This window comes from Lissotriton helveticus, chromosome 4_1, assembly GCF_964261635.1.
Source record: "Lissotriton helveticus chromosome 4_1, aLisHel1.1, whole genome shotgun sequence".
Taxonomy (NCBI): domain Eukaryota; kingdom Metazoa; phylum Chordata; class Amphibia; order Caudata; family Salamandridae; genus Lissotriton; species Lissotriton helveticus.
Genome location: NC_136063.1, coordinates 1103566013 through 1103586200, shown reverse-complemented (window position 1 = coordinate 1103586200; position 20188 = coordinate 1103566013). Strand labels below are relative to the sequence as shown.

Sequence of the window (20188 nt, the reverse complement as noted above, 5' to 3'; positions counted from 1 at the left end):
CTTAGATCGAGGAGGATCACTGCCACTGATCCTCCTGCGTCTATGATGGCTCTCGCCTCTTCGACAACTGCGAGCAAGGCAGTGTCGGTGCCTTGGCCCGGTCTGAAGCCAGTCTGGGAGTCGCGTAGTAAGTGATTGGACTCCAAGAAGGAGGATAGCTGTTTGTTAGCTATTCGTTCAGCCACTTTACTAATCCCTGGAAGCAGTGAAATTGGCCTGAAGTTTGAGGGGTCTAGAGGGTCCAGGTGGGGTTTCTTTAGGAGGGCTTTGACCGTAGCCTTTTTCCAGTTAGCTGGAACGGCGCCACTCCTGAAGGAGGCGTTTATTAGATTGGTGAAGGGTTGGGCAATTGTGGGGGCGACCAGTTTCATCTTACTGATGGGAGCAGGGTCTGCTGGTGAGCCACTTTTTACAGCTTTCAGGGTTTCTAAGAAAGTTTCCGTGGAGATCTGATCAAAGGTTCGCAGGCAAGGAGCCTCCAGCTGAGGGGGGGATGCAATAGGATGGGGGGAAGCGGGGGGTGAGGGGAGTGAGGTAAGTATTTTCTCAATTTTTGCGGAGAAGAAGTTGGCCATTTGGTTACATCTCACGCCTTCAGGGTCAGGGGTGGGGGGAGGGTCCTGGATTTTGGTGAGGAGCCGCACTATGCGGTATGTTTCCTTCGCTGAGTTGGCTGCTGCCGCAATCTTACCTTCAAAGAAGGTGGCCTGGGTAGATTTGATTGTGGTTTTATAGAGCTTGATAGCGCTTCTGTATTCGTTTTTGGAGTCTGTAGACCAGGTTTTCCTCCAGGCACGTTCTAGTTTTTTGCAATTCTTTTTTAAGGAACGGAGTTCCTGGGTGTACCAGGGAGAATTGGTCGATTTGTTCCTGCTAGGCATAGGTTTAAGTGGCAGGATGGTATCTAAGGATTGATGGATCCAATCCTGTAGCTGAATTTCTGCTATGGAAGGGTCTTCGTTCAGGGGGGGGGAGGTGGAGGATAGAGCCTGAGCCCAGGTGATTTTGTCCAGTTTTTTCCACGGGCGATCCGGGGGTTGGGGAGGGGGTTTACCCAAAGGTTCAGTGGATAGCCGTAGCTCTAATGGGACCAAGAAGTGGTCTGACCAAGGAATAGGGATAGGGGGCCTGGCTGTGAGACGGGGAAGATTGGAGAACACAGGGTCCAACAGATGACCTTTGATGTGAGTAGGGAGGTTGTTAAGTAATTCGAGGCTGAGTGAGCCTAGGTCGGCTTTGAGATCCATCGCCGGTTTGTTGAAGGGATCGTCGAGATGGAGATTTAAGTCTCCCAGTATCGTAAAATTCGGCGTAGTACAGGCCAGGGAAGAAACAGAGTCAATGAGTGACTCGCAAAAGTGACGAATTGGTCCGGGGGGACGATAAACTAGTAGTCCCGAAAGTGTGAGCGATGGTGGACGGCTCACTGAGAAGAAAATGTTTTCGCAGTCCCGTATGGGACTATCTCTGAGTCGACATGTGAGGTAGTCTCTGTAAACAACGGCGATTCCACCGCCAGTGCCTATGGGTCTGTTGTGGAATTTGATCAGGTATTCCGGTGGAAGTGACTGCACGATATCTGGCTCTGATCCTGTTGTGAGCCATGTTTCTGTCAGGAATAGGATTTCGATATCGGAGTCTTTCAGGAGCAGATTAATTTCCGTTTGATGCTTTGGGAGGGATCTGCAGTTAAGCAGGGCCATGTTGAGAGTGGTGGGTTTCAACGTTGGCTCTGGGTGGAAACTGTATGAGCATGAGCGGCAGCAAGAGTTCCCATCAGCGATTGAGATCGAGTTGCTGCAGGGAGGGGCTAGGGGGATTCGTAGTTCCAGCAGGGTGTCCCGGGAGTAAGTGGTGGCCTGGGAAGGGCGAACCAGGGGTCCGGGCTCTGGGCGCGGTCTGGCGCGGACGGGCGCAGACGGGCTTGCCTTAGGCGCGCCTTCGGCGCGCAAACGGCGCTCCCGCTGCGCTCGTCCGCTGCGCTTGCGTGGGAAGCACATTCGTAGGAGAGGGGTGGTGGGCGTGGCCTATCGGCCGTGAAATCTTTCCTCCAAACAGCGCTGAAATCCGCTGATTGTTGGTAGCTTGCTTAGCGAAAATGACAGAGAGTAGCTCTGTGTTGGTGCCCAAAGTAAAATACAGCTTTATACAATGTGATATAACTTTTTTTAAAAATCGAGCGTGGACACCTCCGGCTTCCGCCTCAGAGGTCTTGGAGATTCCAATGACGCGCTATCATTCAGCGCTTACATAGGCTTGGGGGGTGGGCGTGGCCTGAGAGTGGGCGTGGCCTATCGGCCGTGAAATCTTTCCTCCAAACAGCGCTGAAATCCGCTGATTGTTGGTAGCTTGCTTAGCGAAAATGACAGAGAGTAGCTCTGTGTTGGTGCCCAAAGTAAAATACAGCTTTATACAATGTGATATAACTTTTTTTTAAAATCGAGCGTGGACACCTCCGGCTTCCGCCTCAGAGGTCTTGGAGATTCCAATGACGCGCTATCATTCAGCGCTTACATAGGCTTGGGGGGTGGGCGTGGCCTGAGAGTGGGCGTGGCCTATCGGCCGTGAAATCTTTCCTCCAAACAGCGCTGAAATCCGCTGATTGTTGGTAGCTTGCTTAGCGAAAATGACAGAGAGTAGCTCTGTGTTGGTGCCCAAAGTAAAATACAGCTTTATACAATGTGATATAACTTTTTTAAAAAATCGAGCGTGGACACCTCCGGCTTCCGCCTCAGAGGTCTTGGAGATTCCAATGACGCGCTATCATTCAGCGCTTACATAGGCTTGGGGGGTGGGCGTGGCCTGAGAGTGGGCGTGGCCTATCGGCCGTGAAATCTTTCCTCCAAACAGCGCTCTGGGGGAGTGTACTCAACAACTTCCCAAAGTTTCATGGCGATCGGATGAATGGTGTTTTAATTCTATTTATTTATTCGAGTGCTTGTGGATACACAATTTTTTGTTTTTCCGTCTGGTGCGTACATCAGTATTCGAAAGATTATGAGGGCCCTGGGGGTCCGATATTTAAAATATTTTTATGCCAGAAACCTTCGCGGGAGTGTACTGAACAACTTCCCAAAGTTTCATGACGATCGGATGAATGGTGTAGTAATGCATATGCCAGAAACCTTCGCAGGAGTGTACTCAACAACTTCCCAAAGTTTCATGGCAATCGGATGAATGGTCTAGTAATGCATAACGGACAAACAGACAGACAGACATACATTCGTTTTTATATATATAGATGAACAAGGCTCAAATAGGTGACAGAATGCTTTACATAAGAACAGTTACAATACATAAGCACTTGGCGTTTGTTACACAGCATACGATACTTGCATGCAGACATAGTACTGAGGGTAGTATCATTCCGTCATTGACTAAACAAGTTACCAAAGATAGACAAAAGCGATGCGTCATGCATGGACAGGCGCATGCTAGAGATTATCCGGAAGTGACGTCGATGCTTTCTCTAGGTCTAGGGCTTAGAAACACTTGAATGGAACAGAATACATTTTAGATGCATCTTAAAATGCGTGCGTCATTAATGTAATTCTACTTACTTCTCTTCGCAGCTCAGTCATGCACTGGCGGGTCTTTAGAATGGCGAGTTCCAAATCCTCTGTAATCTCCTTCGTTTTCTGCGTTTGCTTTTAAGAAATCAGAAACAATGATATCTTAAATTAAGCACCTCGTCACCTGAAGTAATGGCACTTTACAATCAATAAGTAATCGCCCCGGAAAAAGTTTTTTTTTTTATACGTGTACATATAAATTAGATAATTCTATAATTTAAGAACTTTGTCTCGCATGAGCGTTAAACCCTTTATTCACATTAAATGAAACTGCTCATTACCATTAAGTAACATTTTTAATTGTTTCCCGACTCTAGAACATGAATGTTGCAGCTGATGGCAGAGAGAAAGGTAGCAGAGGGAAAGGTATAAGCCGGTACTTAGCTTAGAAAATACGTAATGCAAATATATATATATATTATTTTGATTCTGCTTGCCACCAGGGGTATTTCCGTTTTTTAGCACTATTGACGTTTATAATGGAACCTCGTTTCCAGTATCACATTTTTTAAGCTACATCTCTAAGTAACACTGAAAATGCTAAACACAAAATGGAAAAGGAAAAAATAATTCAGTACTGCAGATATCCTTTCATGCGTTCATAGGAAATGCCATTCAGAAGAAACAGTATCAGAGATTCTGACTCATGTATTTTTTTAACCCATTTTTAACAAGCTTCAGTAGCACAGAATAGAGGCAGAGCATGCTGCATGTGGAGCAGCAGTGCAAGCTTCCCTGACACAAAGCAAAGATACAGGACAAGGGCAGCAGGGCACTCTTCTGGCACTCATGGGCAGTACTCTGGGGGAAGGGAGCAAGGACACCCGCAGACCTCCCTCTCCAGGGCAGTACCAGGAAAACAGGGAGCCGGCACTTTAAGGGGAGCACATGTCCTAATCACGTGTGAGGTGATAACAGGGGGAGACTTAAGTTTGGGCTGTTCACTAACTGGTGACCTTCAAAGGACTGGAGGTCTGGCTGGACAGCACAGCTATCCGCAAGGCCTTTTCTGTTACCAATTCCTTAAAACACACCTTGAGTGAGGCTTGGCTTTACACAAAGGAATATTACCCTCTGGCATTCCAATGGTTGTTTGGTGTATCATTCTGCCTTATTGGAAGTGCTTCATTGGAATGCATGAGGGACAATTTTACATCTGAAAAGTACACTTAGTCATCACACTGTCACATTCACTTCCTGAGCTCCTAAAAACATTCGATACAGAAAGCACTGTGCGCCCTCTCAAGATTGCAGTGTGAAAGCAGGCAGGCTGCGGCAGCCTGAGACACTCATACGGGTCACAAGCACGAAGACACCCATGACATAACACACCTTCCTATTTCAAACATGGCAAAGGCACACTGTGATATACCCCTTAAGAGGAAAAACTATGCAAGAATAAATGAAAAGCAAAAGAATATAAAATCGTAGCAGGTCTAACATAATTCTTCTTCTACACAGGACGTCTTCTGATGAGAGTACCCCTGTAGACTTGTTTGCTGACCACACCATTATCGTGGCCCCTTACTGGTCCTCTAGCAAAACCAGCCCTCTGACTCTCACTGGTGGTTAATTCATCGTTGTCATTCCCTCGAAATTGCGACAGTTTACAAAAGTTTTGTTTCACCATCTGCCTCCCTCCACACACACACTGCAGATTAAGACGCTTGCCCAAAAAGGACCTCAGGACCACGTATGGGATCACATTTTCCGACAGGCAGGAAAGTTTGATCCTAAGCTTCGCACCTATACCAACACCCTCCTGTTTGCACAAAGTAAAGAGTTATATTGTGATCAGGATTCATCTTGTTTCTCTTCCACTCTGTTCCTAGCCACATTATCCTTTTACATTTCACAACCAACAAGCCTGAACGACATTTCAACCATTGTGGCGCAACCAGCATAAATGCTTTCCTTCCTTTGAGTGTTTTTAAGGGAACTATACCAGTCATTGAGGTTGGCAATGAATGAATGATCCCGCCACAGAATCTCCTTAATAACCTTCTCAACAATAAACCGCTAAAGGTGGCTAGCTAGACACATCCCCCCTATCAATCTGATCACCCTCTCAACCAATCCGCTTCCCAGGGGATTGGACTTGTCTTCTTGTGCACCACACCTGTTTCCTTCAAAAACTGTAACATTTCTCCAGATGTAAACTGCACCCCTTTAATAAGCGCAACAAGAATTTTAAGTGTACCCTCTCATACAAAGAGCTATCGAAGAAAATAAACTACACACCTCATTTTTGGTTGCGAAACACATTTTCCCTCAATCCATTTTTGTGAGGATCTGGGTGTATTATATGATATGGCTGTGGGGCTTTATCGTAGAATGCACTCACAAAATCTTTACTGGGTCAAATCAGGTTCATTTGTAGAACCTTAAGCTCAATCCTGGGTAGCTATGGCTTAGGAGCGGTACGGCTTGAACAAAGGAACTTAGTGTAAAGCATTTAACAGTACCAAACAACAAAATAGAAAACTCACCAAACACAAAAGAACCACAACACCGATTTATAAAAATAGAAAGTATTGTTATGAATTTCTAGAATTTAAGATGAGCAAATTCAACCGGAGGGTTCCGGGATATGATTTTTCAAAGATTTTATCACGTTTAATTTCAATCGCAAACAAGCACTGGTCTACACAAAGTTTGAAAACTTTAAAAAAATGGAAAAGTTACTACTACTACTTCGGCCTGGTTCGGGTGGCCAAATAAGACAAGATGGAGGTCTAGGGGGCCAGTGGGGTAGACTTGGACAGTTATGTGGCCACTAAAGCCTTTTACAGATGATAATGATGTGGTCCTGATGCTGGGAATGCAGGATGAAAACATGCTCTGGTTGTGTTGCAGCTGATGGGAGTGCCTTTGTGGTGATTCCTCGGTCCACGGATGATGTGGGTGACTTTGGTCACAGAGATTGGTGACCCACAAGATCCTCTTTCCGGGGGTCAGCAGCAGCTAGGGTTCTGGTCTCTGGGTACAACGGTTGTGGCAAAATCCTATTGTGGGGGCTAGTGTCCATCTGGAGTGACCAATCCAGACTCTTAGGACACTCCCAGGCCCAGCGGTCTCGGGTGCAAGTTTTGGCTGTCGAAGATCAGTCTCTCGCAGATCTCAGTGGCAGCTAGAAGCACGTCTTCTGCGGTGGCTAGCCTTTTGCCGGTTTAGTCTACTTTAACTCTTTAGTCCCTGGAGCTGGTTCCAGGGGATCAGCAGACTGATCCTTCGAGTCTGGTCTGGGGCTGGGGGGTCAACTTTTCCCAGAGCTAGGAGCCACAGGCACAGTCCAATCTTCGCTAGCCCAACATGCAGCAGGTGTAAATCAGCAAATGGTGCAGACTCTCTTTGTGTGATTCCAAGAGCAGCAGGGCAGTCCTTCTTTGGTCCTCTTTCCAAATCCTGCATGGTCTGAGGGTCCAGGGTGCCAGCGGTGCCTTTTTTTATCCTGCTAAAGTACCTTGAGGGGACCACACGGTTACTAGTAAATGGACTACCATGTCTGCTCCTTTTGGGTGATGACTTTCAGGTGATGTGTGGCATCTGGCACTCCTAGTGAGCAACATTCTGGCCACTCTCAAGGCATCAGGACCCTTCGTTGGATGGTGGCCTACCCTGAGGCTACTTGAGAGCTACATGCGCCCCGGAAAACTGATTTGGGCACCGGCCTTCTTGCTCTGTCCCTGTCTGCAGTTTGTCTGTCTGAACAATGGGCTGCCAGTTGGGAGTGCTATCACCATTTTCCCACCAAAGGCGGCTTACCTGTTGAAGCTCAACTTTTGGGTTAACACTCTGAAGATCTTCCTGTAAAGGGGAGGTGACACATCTCCCTGCCATGCAGTGTTGGCTCCTATGCACGGGATTCGTACACACCACTCCCAAAGCAGGCAGAAAGCTGGTGGTGAGTCCCAGCCAGTGTGAGGCCACTGGATCACTGGGGAACAGAATGGTAACTTTCTAAAAGTTTCTTAACTTTAAAAGTGACATTCAATTTGACCTGGGCATCAGGTCTGGTTTCATACCACAATTAATTTGATAACTGCAGTACTGTTATGTAGCCCCATTCAGAAGTTAGTCAGGCTAGGGTTCCAGTTGGTAACCCTATTACCTTTTCTCCAGCAAAACGACACTTTTGGGGTTTTTGCTGTTAAGATATATAAGTTTATATGTCCTACTTAACAATATACAACACCCTGCCATAGGACTCTAAAGGCTTTCCTCGGGGGATACTTACATATAAGGCTAAGGAAAGGGGTGGCTTTCCTATTCCTAAATCCAGCAAAAGGCTCTAAATATTTCAAGTGGGCTTTTCCAAAATAGCTCTGGTAAGTTTGCAGTTACTACTGGGTAATTCCTAGTTGCAAAATGTGTGTATGTGCTTCTAGAGGTTACACAGCGCATAACTTTATATTCAAATTTTGGCCACCAATATGTCTCACAATCTTTTTTATTCAAAATCATTGGTAGAAGTCCAATGTGTGCTTGAAAAGAAAATTGTTTCTAAGTAAAACGGTGGGAGTGTGGATACTAATATTTCATCCCACAGAATATTCAACTTTCCATAGACAATTCCAAAACAATCTTGGCAAAGCATTGTAAATCACATGCCAAACACCTTTCCTTAAGCCAACTCTCTGTAATAAATTTAACCACCTTTTGGATAACTGGATCATGAGTCATGTCCTGCTTCTAAAGCTCCTCAGAGATGCATGTTTATTCTTCAAAATCAACTGAAGCAATTAGATATTCACCATTCTCAAACTCCTTGCCAACTACATGATCTTCCTGCACTGGCATGTGAGAGAAAAACAATTTGCCTCCTTTGCACTTGCCAGGAACTTGTTCAACCGCTAGCTTAATTCCAACAGTTTCATGCTTAATTGTTCCAGTCTTGCTGTCAATTTCTAAGAATATGCACATGGTTTTCCTAATATGTAGGAAAAAAGGCTTGTATTCTTTCCTAAAGGTAAACTGGATGACCCACATGTAACATCAGACTTTCTGTACAGTCCACGTACAATCAAGCATTCCTTTATTGATAACAAAATATTGCTTCTATGCATCCCTCCAGATATGATAAGCAAACAGGACTGTATGCTAGTTCATGCTCTTCTGTGTGGCAACAGCTCGCAGCCCATGGTGACTAGCATCAACAGAAACAGAGCATGTGGTTGTAAGAAGGGAGCAATCTACAAATCGGCCTTGATGCCTGCAAAAGCACATTCTTGCTCCTCATTCCAGATAAAACATATTTTTTTGTCAGCTTGGTTATGGGCTCAGCTATAGACATAACATTTAGCAAACATTATGAATAAAACTCGCAAAGTCCAAAGACCTCTTTAACGGCCTTTGCCAATCCTTTTCTAAGACTGATGCCCTCTGCACCAATGATGTTCCCTAAGAAGTTCAATTGTTTCTGACCAAAATCACATTTGAAAACATGTAAACCACTTGCCAGAAGACTTAGAATATCATGTACCGTATGTGCTTGTCAGTCTTTCGAATAACCAAATATATCAGAGTAGAAGTCAGCACCTTTCACACCATTTAGAAGTTGCTCCATTACTCACTGAAAGGCAGATCCAGTGGATGTTAACACAATTGATTTTTTCTTATATTGAATGGTTTAGGGCCCTCATGTAAACACAAACAATCAGTTCATTATTTTTATTCCTGTAACCACAATAGGAGACACCCAAGTGGAGCTATCCCGCTCAGATTGCAATTTACTAAGAGCCTGTGCCAGTCCTGGCCTCACAGTAAGGGGTACACTCTTAATCCTATGATTTCCTAGCACTGCAAAAAAAATTTAGACGACCCATACCGTACCCAAATACCGTCTAGTTCACCTCAACAATTCCTAAAAGGTCACTGTCGCCCTTTTAAAAAAATTTACGTTTTACATTGGACACATTCTCATAGATCTGTTCAATCACAACTGCTTTCTGACATGACAGATCTTCAGAAAATTCACAGAAGGACATACCCAGTTGTTTTTCCCAGGCAGCAAAACTACATCCAGCAAACCCTGGTGTATACTTCCTAGGATACTTTTGCCCTTAAAAGCAATATACACCATATTAGACACATTGCGTCCCTCGGAAATGCAATGGGTAGCACTAGGAACCCAATCAAGTCAATTTTTGTGTCTTGGAATGCCTCTTCATTAATCTCAGGTTCAAATAAGGCTTCATTCTTCCAATGTTCTAACTATGCATTGCGCTTTATGATGATAAACCTAGTCCCCAAATCCATGAGAATATCAGGCTCCCAACTTCAGTCAGCTCCACACGTATCAACACTTAACACAAAACTCTTGACACTGGACTTAAATTTCTACTCACTGGGTTTATCACTCACACTACTGACACCGTTCATTTTATTCACTCATCGTCTGGCAAAATCGCCCAACCTGAATAACAGGTCTTCTTTATGCCTAAACAGGATTTAAAAATGGCTACATGATGACTAGACCTGCACCGAGGTACCAATGTGGTGTCACTTTTCTTTCTTTCTAAGACACTTTTACTAAGTACATTACAGGATCTGATAGAACAGACTGAATCACTTGAGCTTTTACAAATAATGCTAATTTCTATGTTTGCAACTTAATTGGCTTCAGCCATAGAAGTTTTTGAAAAATACAAGTTTCTTTCTGGAAGCTCTTGCTATGAACCATACAACAAATTGACAGCTGATTATTTGGTCAGTCGAAGTCCCACATTTTCATGAGGAAGTCAGAACCCTACATGCTGTAACATAGTTCTCCACCGAATAATCTGGTAGCTGTTCTATAGAAAATAAATGAAAACATCTCACTATGGCTACTTTCTGTGAGCCAAATCATTGCTCAAGATTCTGAATAGATTTCTGGTACTCATCAAGTTCTTGTCCTTCTGTCGATGTGCCCTCAGTTTAGTGTTTTAAAATACACAGGCCCTCCATACCTAGGCAGTATTTCATTTTTCTTTTCACCTCAGCACCATACAGGTGCATATTATTAGCTCCACAGTATATATTAAATGATCAGAACGAATCCTTCCAGCTATAGGATGTTCGCTAGGCGTGTCAAAAAATAGAGACAGAGGGTGAACTATTTGTATTTCTGCTGTGCTATTACCTTGGATACAACAAAGAGTAAACACAAAAATCTAAAATAGAAGACAAACGGCACTATGCAAACAGGTCAAACAATGAACAGGACTGATGAACAGATACATCCAAGTAAGCTGTGAGTAGTAGTCAATGCACAAAAGAAAAAATTGCATTAATTAAAAGTTGCGATAGTCTCAGCATTTAGAAAACGTAGTGTTACTTTCAAGAAGAGCAATATTAAACAAATAACTAACTCCTAACGGAAGGCTAAATAGGATATAAACCGAGTTGAAGAAAAGAATTTGGTGTGTGCATCGCTAAAATTGAATGGATACAAAAGTAGTGCATATAAATTGCTCTTAGTAAAACACCAAATGGTATTTCTAATTCCAAATGTTGTGCGCAGCGTAATGTATACTTATCTACTGTGCAGTGCAACATACATATAATGCACACTGTGAAGGTGTGCACATCATAGCAATGTACATCTCTTTAATCAGTAAATTGTAACTCACCATAGCAAGTTGTGCACACATTATCGTAATGCACAGCCTACCATAAGTAGCTCAGATCCTGAGTGGCAATTCATGGCCAAGTTGGAAATAGCATAAGGAGGTGTTGCTGGCCACGCTACCAGATGGCCACAAGCAGGGGCCCATCTAGAGCCAGATTGGGGGGCAGGGGGGGGGTCTAATAAAATTTCGTGGGGGGTGCTAATTCTTACAGCAATAGGCAGAGTGGAGATGCAGGAGCTCTAAGAAGGGGTGAAAACACAACAAAGCCTCGTTAACAAGTAAATGGTCTTTTAGAGACCTGTGAAGTACTCAGGTGCGGCTGCAATAAGACGGTCGCCAGCCCGGGAACCTGTCTCAGCTCGGGTTGACACACACGACGGGGGAGGCTGAAGCCCTTTGAGCCCAGTGGGCATTGGGCGCATGGCAGCAAGTCTGTGAGGGCCTCCACGTCGTTTGCCGATCACAAGCCATCCTCACACACGGGCTGGGCTGACAATGGCACTTCTGGCAGCCCTAGGCAGAGAAACTCTAGCAGTGTTTATGGGCGCAGTGGGGCTTGGAGCAGGGCGCAGTGGGGCTTGGAGCAGAGCCCCGGGACCTGAAAGAAGATGGAGCCCGGAGCTGGCAAAGGCCACTGCTTGGAGTGCTTCCGTGTGAGTGCCTCTGATATCTGCTGCTGGGGATGGAAGAGGCAATGCTAGTTGCCGCAGCTTGATGAGCATGGAGAGCTGGTGGAGGGCCCAGCCACAGTGCATCTGACCCCCGGTCCTCAGGGGGAGTAGAGCTGGTCCGATTGGCGGTGCCAGAGGTGGACAGGAGCACTGTCAGGAGAAGGGAGAGACCTTCATCTGCAGAGCTGACAGCACGGCAGAGAGACAAGAGGCAGCTTGGTGACGAGAGTACATGCCAGGCAATAAAAACCGCCAGGAGACACCACGGGTCTTAACAGCCATTGTTGATAGTGAAAACAGACACTGGTGAGGGGTGGTGTGGAGATTGGCAAGGGGGGCACAACATCTGGACAACCCCCTGAAGGACTAGCTCCAGCGAAAGGCCCAGTTGAGGGTAAGGTGGTGGGGGGACCACCTGCACGAAGACTCGGTGAAGCTTGGATGGTTGGAACAGGATTCTCCCTGGGCACCAGGGAGGACTATTTTCTTCAGAGAGCTTCTGACGGGCTATACTTACATTGATGGCACAACCTGGAAGCAAGCAATACAGATTGGGGTGTTCTTAGTGGGGTGGTAGAGCCTCCACCCCTTATTGCCCGCTCCGTGGTGATAGGACATTGCACTGCTGGCATGGGAATGACTTTCTCCTTGCCTTGTTTATGGCACCCTAAATGACTTCTAGTCCCTGGTCAGGATGAGGAGGACTCGGTCTGTCAAGGATGCATCTGGATCTCAGTGGCAGGGGCCTGGGGTAACCTCACCACCGCAGGAGGGTCCGAACTACCAGCCATAGCAAGATGCACATGAGGCCCCAAGTACTAAGAATAAACTGACTCAATACTCAGCGGGGTTCACACTTCCATACAGGTTTGGAGGGAAAAATGGACAATATGGCCATGGACCTGAACATCCTTCATGAAGACCATCGCAAGCTGACGAACCGAGACAAATGTAACCTGGATACGCTGGGAGACATCTGTCTGCAGTTAAAGAAGCTCCAAGATCAGGTTCACCACCTTTCTGGGCATGTGGAGAGCCTTGACCATACAGCACAGGATACAGAGGGGCACAGCTGGTGGAACAACATCTGGATTGTGGGCTTACCTGAGGGGGCAGAAGGAGCAGCTATGGTGGTGCTACTGGAAAGCTGGCTGATGGATGAAGTGGCCCTGCAGGGACTTTCTAAGTGCTTTGCACTGGAACAAGCCCACTGGATACCGGCGCACCCTCTGTCGCTAGGGGCACCAACGAGGTAGAAGGCACGCATACACGGCCACATCGATGAGGCTGGCGTCATGGTTGCCATATTTCCAGACTACACAATGGCAGCATAGAAGATGCAGATATCCTTTATGGCAGTCAAAAAGGCCACTGGGATACAGGATGTCACTATGCATTGCTTTTCTTTTCTCGTCTGAAAGTCATAGTGGAGGAGAAAACTATTGTTCTTCTATGATCTGGAGAGTGCTTGGACCTGACTAGAATTGCTAACAGCAGGGACAGAAGAAGCTGCATGATCCAGGTCATCTCAACCAAGCGCAAACGACATAGAAAAGCAAGGCCAGGAAGACCAACCAACGCTCTGACAGCACTGGAGAGAGCAGAGGCACTAGATCTGGCATTTTCCTTCTGTGCCCTGCAAACCAGACTAGAAAGTGAACAGCGGACTGAGTCATCTCTTGGATCGACTATCACTGAGCACACACTGGGATATTTGCGATGTTGCCCAGAGGACACTCCATAGACAGCAGAGGACATTTAGCTTTTTGGAGATTCTTACTAAACTGGCCTGCAACAAAGTGGCTTGTGTGCATCAACGGCGATGGGCTGAGAGGAGTGCATAACTGATAGACAGATGGACTGATACTGGAGGGTTTATTGATGCTTTTATGCTTCCAGTTATGCATAGGTTTGGTAGACTGACCATTTCATCATGGCCAGGGGAGGGGAAGCTGTTCCTGAGCCCAAGGATAGTTATAGAGGATGAGGTTGTTTCATTTCAAGGGGGGGGAGAAACAAAAGGCTAGTGTTGACCTACTGGATAGACAGAAGTTCATAAGTCAACAAGAATAATGCCATGGAGAATGAAGAGGGGGCAGAGCAGGTAGGCTCCTGTTCTGGCTGGTTCATGCCGAGGAAAAGAGCTGGCCTACCGTACAGGTGTGGATGCCCACTGGTGATGTGGGCAATATGCAACAGGCCATTCATGCATTGTTCAACAATTATTATAAAGATCTGTACGATGAGCCCTTTGTGGCACAGACAGAAGGCATGGAATGCTTTCTGGAGGGTGCAACGCTCCCATGTTTAATGAAGGAAGAGGCTGAGGGCTTGGGCAACCTAAAAGCAAAGGCACGCTTAAAGAACAGGCATGTGTTAAGACACAGGTAACTGATGGGCTCTGGATCAAGTTTTATCAAACGTTTGCCAAAAGGTTACCACCCTGGTTTGCAAAAATGTATGCAGATGCCATTGCCAGCGGACAACTTCCGACCACAACTAGGGAGGCACATGAATGTCTGTATACCCAAACCCCATGGTGAGGAGCTGGAGGTCGGGTCATACTGTTCTTTGTCCATGCCTAATGTAGGTTATAAAATCCTCAGCCAAGTGCTGACATCTTGCCTGCACCCCTATATGCACATATTGGTATTTGCCACCCAGAACGGCTTCATCCTTCAGCGAAGCACCTCAGCCAATAGCAGATGGTCGCCCTGAATTTTAGGGGAGATTTTTGTCAAGCGCCTTCTTGGAGGCAGTCTGATATCCAGAAGCCCTTCAATATCTTGCTGTGGGACTACCTGGGGAAGTCATGAACCATATGGTTTTGGGTGCAGGATGGAGCAAATGGGTATCACTCCTTTATGCTGTACCAAGTGCACATGTCCACATGGGACGCTGCATCTCCCAGTTATTGAGCATACACAGGGGTACCAGACAGGACTGCCATTTATCCTCAATGATGTTTGCTTTAGCAGTGGAGCCGTTCATTAGTGTGGTGAGGTTAGAGAGATGAGGACAAGGCATCCCCCTGCAAGATGGTGAGCACAGCACATCATTGTACGCAGACAATATGCTCCTGTACTTGCGGGAGAATGGTACTGGGATACTGTGGGTGATGGAGATACTTGGGGAGGCTATCAAGGTTCTGCACAATTTGGTCAAAGATGTCCGCCTTCCAGATGGTGGAAATGCATCTGTAGCCGCCAGCGCATAATGCTGGGATTCACTGGGAGCCCACGACCTTCTGCTACCTGGGCGGCTGGATATACCATAAGGACGCTGATATCAGGGAGGGTAACCAGACGAGCACGATTATCTCTCTGCATGGGAGGGTGACATTTTGGTTGACACTGCAACTTCCCCTGATGGCACAGGTGGCGTTGACCCAGATGGTCGTATTACCCCTTCTACTTTGCCACTCTCCCGACCAGAATCCCGCAAAGCTGGCTACACTCCCTTCACTAGGGGCTTAGAGAGCTGATCTAGGATGGAATGCGACATAGGGTGTGCCTGCAGGTGTGGCAGAAACCACTGCTGGAAGGGGGCCTGGGGTTGCCAGACTTTGAAATGTATTACTATGCTGCGCAGCTGCAATGGCTGGCAGGGCTGGACAGGGCTGTCCTGAGGTAATTTGGAGACAAGCACAGAGGAGGGACACTCAGCATGCTGCTACTGGGGGCAGACATATGTCCTCAGAGGATACCAAGACTGTTGGCGGTGGCTTTACGATGCTAGGCTGGGGTGACTAAAAGGCTGGGGGTGCAGAAGCTTTACGCACCCGCGATGCCACTGGTAGAGCTCCCCACAGCCAGAGGGAGCTATTTAATGGCATGCAGCTTGGAGGAAAGGAAAGCTGTAGACTTGATGACAGTAGGAGACTGCTATGCAGAAGAAGCCCTATGCCAACTCCAAGGGGCATAGTTTCTGACATATGGGGCATTAATACAGCCCCTGCCTCAACTTTATGGGAACCCTAACCAATAGTTCCACACCAATGACTTACTACAACCAGTGTTGACCTTTGGAGGCAGCAGACACCTTGTTTCTTGGCTATACCACTTGATGCTAGCCTTGAGCCGGGAAGATTTTTCAGGCTCAAGGGACAGGTGGGAGATCATAGTGGGACGTTTATTTGTGGGCCAGGAATTTAGAACATACTAAGAAGGCTTCGAGGAACAATTGACTCAAATACATGCAGTTTAACTATCTGCACACTGCATACCGTACACCTCACTGACTGACACTGTGAAGTTAATTACCGGTCAAAGTTGTCCCAAATTTGTCCACATGGATGCAAATTTCAGACATATGGTTAGCTACCCAGTGATTACACAATTCTGGGAGGGGGTGGTGTCGGAATTGGAGCGCACCTTAAACTGTCAGAGCCTGGGAAATACAGAGATATGCCTATTGGGTATTTTCTGGTGACAGCCTGCTAGGAAAATGGGCAATAAATTCCTGGACCTAGCGCTCGGAGTAGCATGCAGAGACACAGCCAGACACTGGCGGTCTCTGGGAGGATCTCTGCATAGTTGGGGGAAGGTGGAGGTCTTGAATTGGGCGAGAGCGAAGGAGATGGCACTGTGCCTAGAGGATTATAGGGGACTTTGAAAAATATCCATTAGCGGATCTTTGGCAGGAGGTGATGGCCATCTTTGACAATGCGGGAGAGGATTACATGAATACATGGGACTTCAGGGACGGAGGCACGCACTGGGAACTGAAGAGAGATATGGGATGGGTACAGCCACATGATGGGACAACAGAGGGTCCCCTCTCTTCACCACTGTGCCATAGGTCTCCTAGCATCTACTGGAACCCTCTCCTCCACAGGTTCCTCCATACTAGAGGCGAGTTATTGGCTTGGGATCAGTTGAAATTCAGTTAGTTGAATGTTTGGACTATAAAAGGAGATGTTCAAGTGGCATGTGGTACATTGTACTATTTATTGCACTGTGAGCTTTGTTGAATAAAAAAATCAATAAAAAAATATTTTTTTGATGTTGCACACCGCAACCTTTGATCATGTTTCTTTAGGTAGGAAGCACACAGGAGAGCGCCTGTTTCCATGGTCAATGGGGCTTGTATCTGCCTCAGTAGATCGATGTACCAATCACCGGTGTGGATGGCCAAGAACTGGAGTACATTGTAAGACTTCCCTTCTAAGCTCCTTGACTCACCCAGGATGCTTTCTTGATTTACTGAGCCACAGATACTGTGACAGGAATAGGAGGCAGGCAAACAATGGTACAATAAGCGTAAGTTTCTAGAAATTAAGCACCCAGCCATGTGCGCTTCCAATGTACACTGTAGAGTTGACTTACTAATACTTAAAAATTGAGTGCTTACATTGTAGAGTCACAGGGGTGCTCCTGGCAGCCATATATTTTGTCATTTATGTGGGAGGTGTAAATGCACCTTGCATCCCGCATAGGACATTTAACTAACAGGTCAGTGGTACAATCTCTACATCATCTACCATAGCCATACAGGAAAGTTAAACAGACCAACTTTTGTATTTACTATATTGGGGTATGCACACGGTCTGTGGCACTGAATAGTATATCAAAGTACAGTAATATTTCCAGCAACAATAGGGTCCAAAATAATCCATAGTAAGCACACAGAAAATGGAGTTTTGTTACAATCATCAACTTATAGCTGTCTGATATGTGAATGATATATTATATTCCCTTCCCAAGCTGAGAAACCGAGGTTGCCTTATCTAACTTTAAATGGACTAGAACATGGCTTCCAGAATCTTCTAATCAGCACCTCAGTACCGTGGTAGTAGGTGAAAGTAGCCACGTATTCTTTGATATAATAATCTAAATGTTGGGAGAACTCAGCCAGATTTAGCCAGGTGGCTTAAAACTATAATCAGGAGGGGCCCTCATTAAAGCTCAATCTTTCTAACTGGGCACCTTTAATACTCTACCATATTTCTTTTAGGGACAGATGTACGACCCGTTTTAGTGTTGCAAATGGAGAATTGGGCCGTTTACAAATGCTAAAAAGTATTTTCCCATGTACTAACCCTATTTTGTGAGTTGATAACCTATTACCGACTTGCAAAATAAGGTTTGTGAGTCGGTATTGGGAAGGGACGTTTCAGGAGCATCCCTGCCCAATATCGAGTCGCAGGGGCATGTATGAATGTTTTGTGATCAGAATGCGGTCGCAAAATATTCATATTTTACTGACACCGTGAAGGAGGTGATAACACCTTCCTCTTTGTGTAGGTGCGTGTCAACATTTTTTAAAGAAACCACTGCCTACTTTTAAAAAATGTAAAGGATACGTATCATTTCTTTTTTTTAATGCATCTTAATTTCCCTTAAGGAAAAGGGGTTGCATTTAAAAACAAGCATTTGCAATGCAATAGGTCTCGCATTAATTAAGTTTGAGCTATTGGCATTGCTAAATATTGCAACACCAATTACGAGTCTATAAATTGTAGGCCAAAATAATGTTTGTTTATTTTTGCGCTTTAGATGAATATATTTAAAAGTAAAGTGTGCCATTCTGCGATTGCTACAATAGTTAATTGTGGATGCGTTAACAATTGATGTGTGCACTGAAGGCTGGTGGTGTGTGTGCCTGTAGAAATTGTGCACTGATGGCTGGTGGTGTGTGCGCCTGGTGGAAGTGTGCACTGCCGGCTGGTGGTGTGTGCGCCTGGTGAAAGCGTGCACTGACGGCTGGTGGTGTGTGTGTGCCTGGTGAAAGCGTGCACTGACGGCTGATGTTGTGTGAGTGCCTTGTGAAAGCGTGCACTGACGTCTGGTGGTTTGTGCCTGGTGGAAGAGTGCACTGACGGCTGGTGGTGTTTGCGCCCGGTGAAAGCGTGCACTGACGGCTGGTGGTGTTTGTGCCCTGTGAAAGCGTGCGCTGAGGACTGATGGTGTCTGTGCCTGGTGAAAGTGTGCAGTGTCGGTGTGGTTGTGTGGTTGTATGGGTATGTGTGGTTGTATGTGTGGTTGTGTGTGTGTGTGTGTGTGGTTGTGTGTGTGTGTGGTTGTGTGTGTGGTTGTGTGTGTGTGGTTGTGTGTGTGTGGTTGTGTGTGTGTGTAGTGTGTGTGTGGTTGGATGTGAATCATGAGCAGTGTTCAGCTAAGCTCGGCAGACATATTAAACACTTCTATTAACAGGCTGCACGCAAAGACAACAAGCCAATTAAAAATATGGGCAGAGAGTGGGCAGGGCTTCAAAGCCATACTCCACTACTGCATGCCTCGCAGCGTTGGCTCTCCCTAGTACACACTGATTGACAGTGCAGAAGAATTGCATCACCTGTCAAGCTCCAGATTAGAAGACCCTACCACCACAGGCCCAATGTCAACAGAAATTTAACTATATTAAAAGGATCAGTATGCCATTCGCCAACAACGCAACATGTTTCAAAAAGGCTATGAAAGCAGGTAGTTACCTCTAATCTACAATGATGAAAATGCAAGTCCACACAGCCATCAATCATGAGTAGCAGATAGTACACCTGGCTTACATTTTGTGATTTCATACACATTCCTTTCTACCCCTAGTCTTAAAGAGTCATTCAAACAACAAGACCCAAGGCGCCATGTTAGCTTTCTGCAGTCCACCCCCTTGTGCTTTTCACGAAGCATTTGTAAAAAGACTGTTGAAAGTTAAGGATACAAGATTTTTAATGAGTCGGTAACATTAAATCAAGAAGAGCGGGGGAGTATAACTGGCTGAAACAACGTGACTGACGCCTTGTGAATGAGTGGAGGTGAGTGGAGGTGTGTGTTAATGGTGTGGAGCGAATGTGTGTGTGCCTAAGTGAAAAGGTTGAATGGCTGAATGAGTGGTGTGCGGCTGAACGGGATTCCGTATATTAAAAGGGTCAGTATGCTGTTCGCCAACAACACAACATGTTTGAAAAGGCTACCAAAGCAGGTAGTTTCCTCTAGTCTACAATGATGAAAATGCAAGTCCACACAGCCATCAATCAAGAGTAGCAGATACTACACCTGGCCTACATTTTGTGATTTCGTACATATTCCTTTCTACCCCTAGTCTTAAAGAGTCATGAAAACAGCAGCAAGAACCAAGGCGTGCGGCTGAACGGTATTCCGTGAATTGAGTGGCGCTTACAGAGATTGGGTGAACGATTCACTGTGACTGAAAGAGCTAATAAATGAGGGAATGAGTAAGTCAGGGACTGGCGGCTCAGATTTCTTGAGTTGCGCTCGCTGCTGACCTCCAGGCACTTTGTGATCATGTGGATTGTGGTTTCCATGCTACTAAAAGGTAGGCACCATTCATTTAAAGCGCCTGCAGTTCCTGGACTGCATCTGCCCCTGGTGAA

The 20188-nt window shown here is 46.0% G+C and overlaps 1 protein-coding gene across 2 annotated transcripts in view; it reads right to left on the bottom strand.

Annotated features, from left to right (window-relative positions):
* The window catches only part of CTNNAL1 (catenin alpha like 1), an 883049-nt gene that overhangs the window by 344634 nt on the left and 518227 nt on the right, over positions 1–20188 (bottom strand). For both annotated transcript variants that reach the window (XM_078687708.1, XM_078687709.1), the window contains exon 8: positions 3561–3647. In XM_078687708.1, the coding sequence (XP_078543834.1) occupies positions 3561–3647 (87 nt within the window). The remainder of the gene's footprint in view (positions 1–3560; positions 3648–20188) is intronic.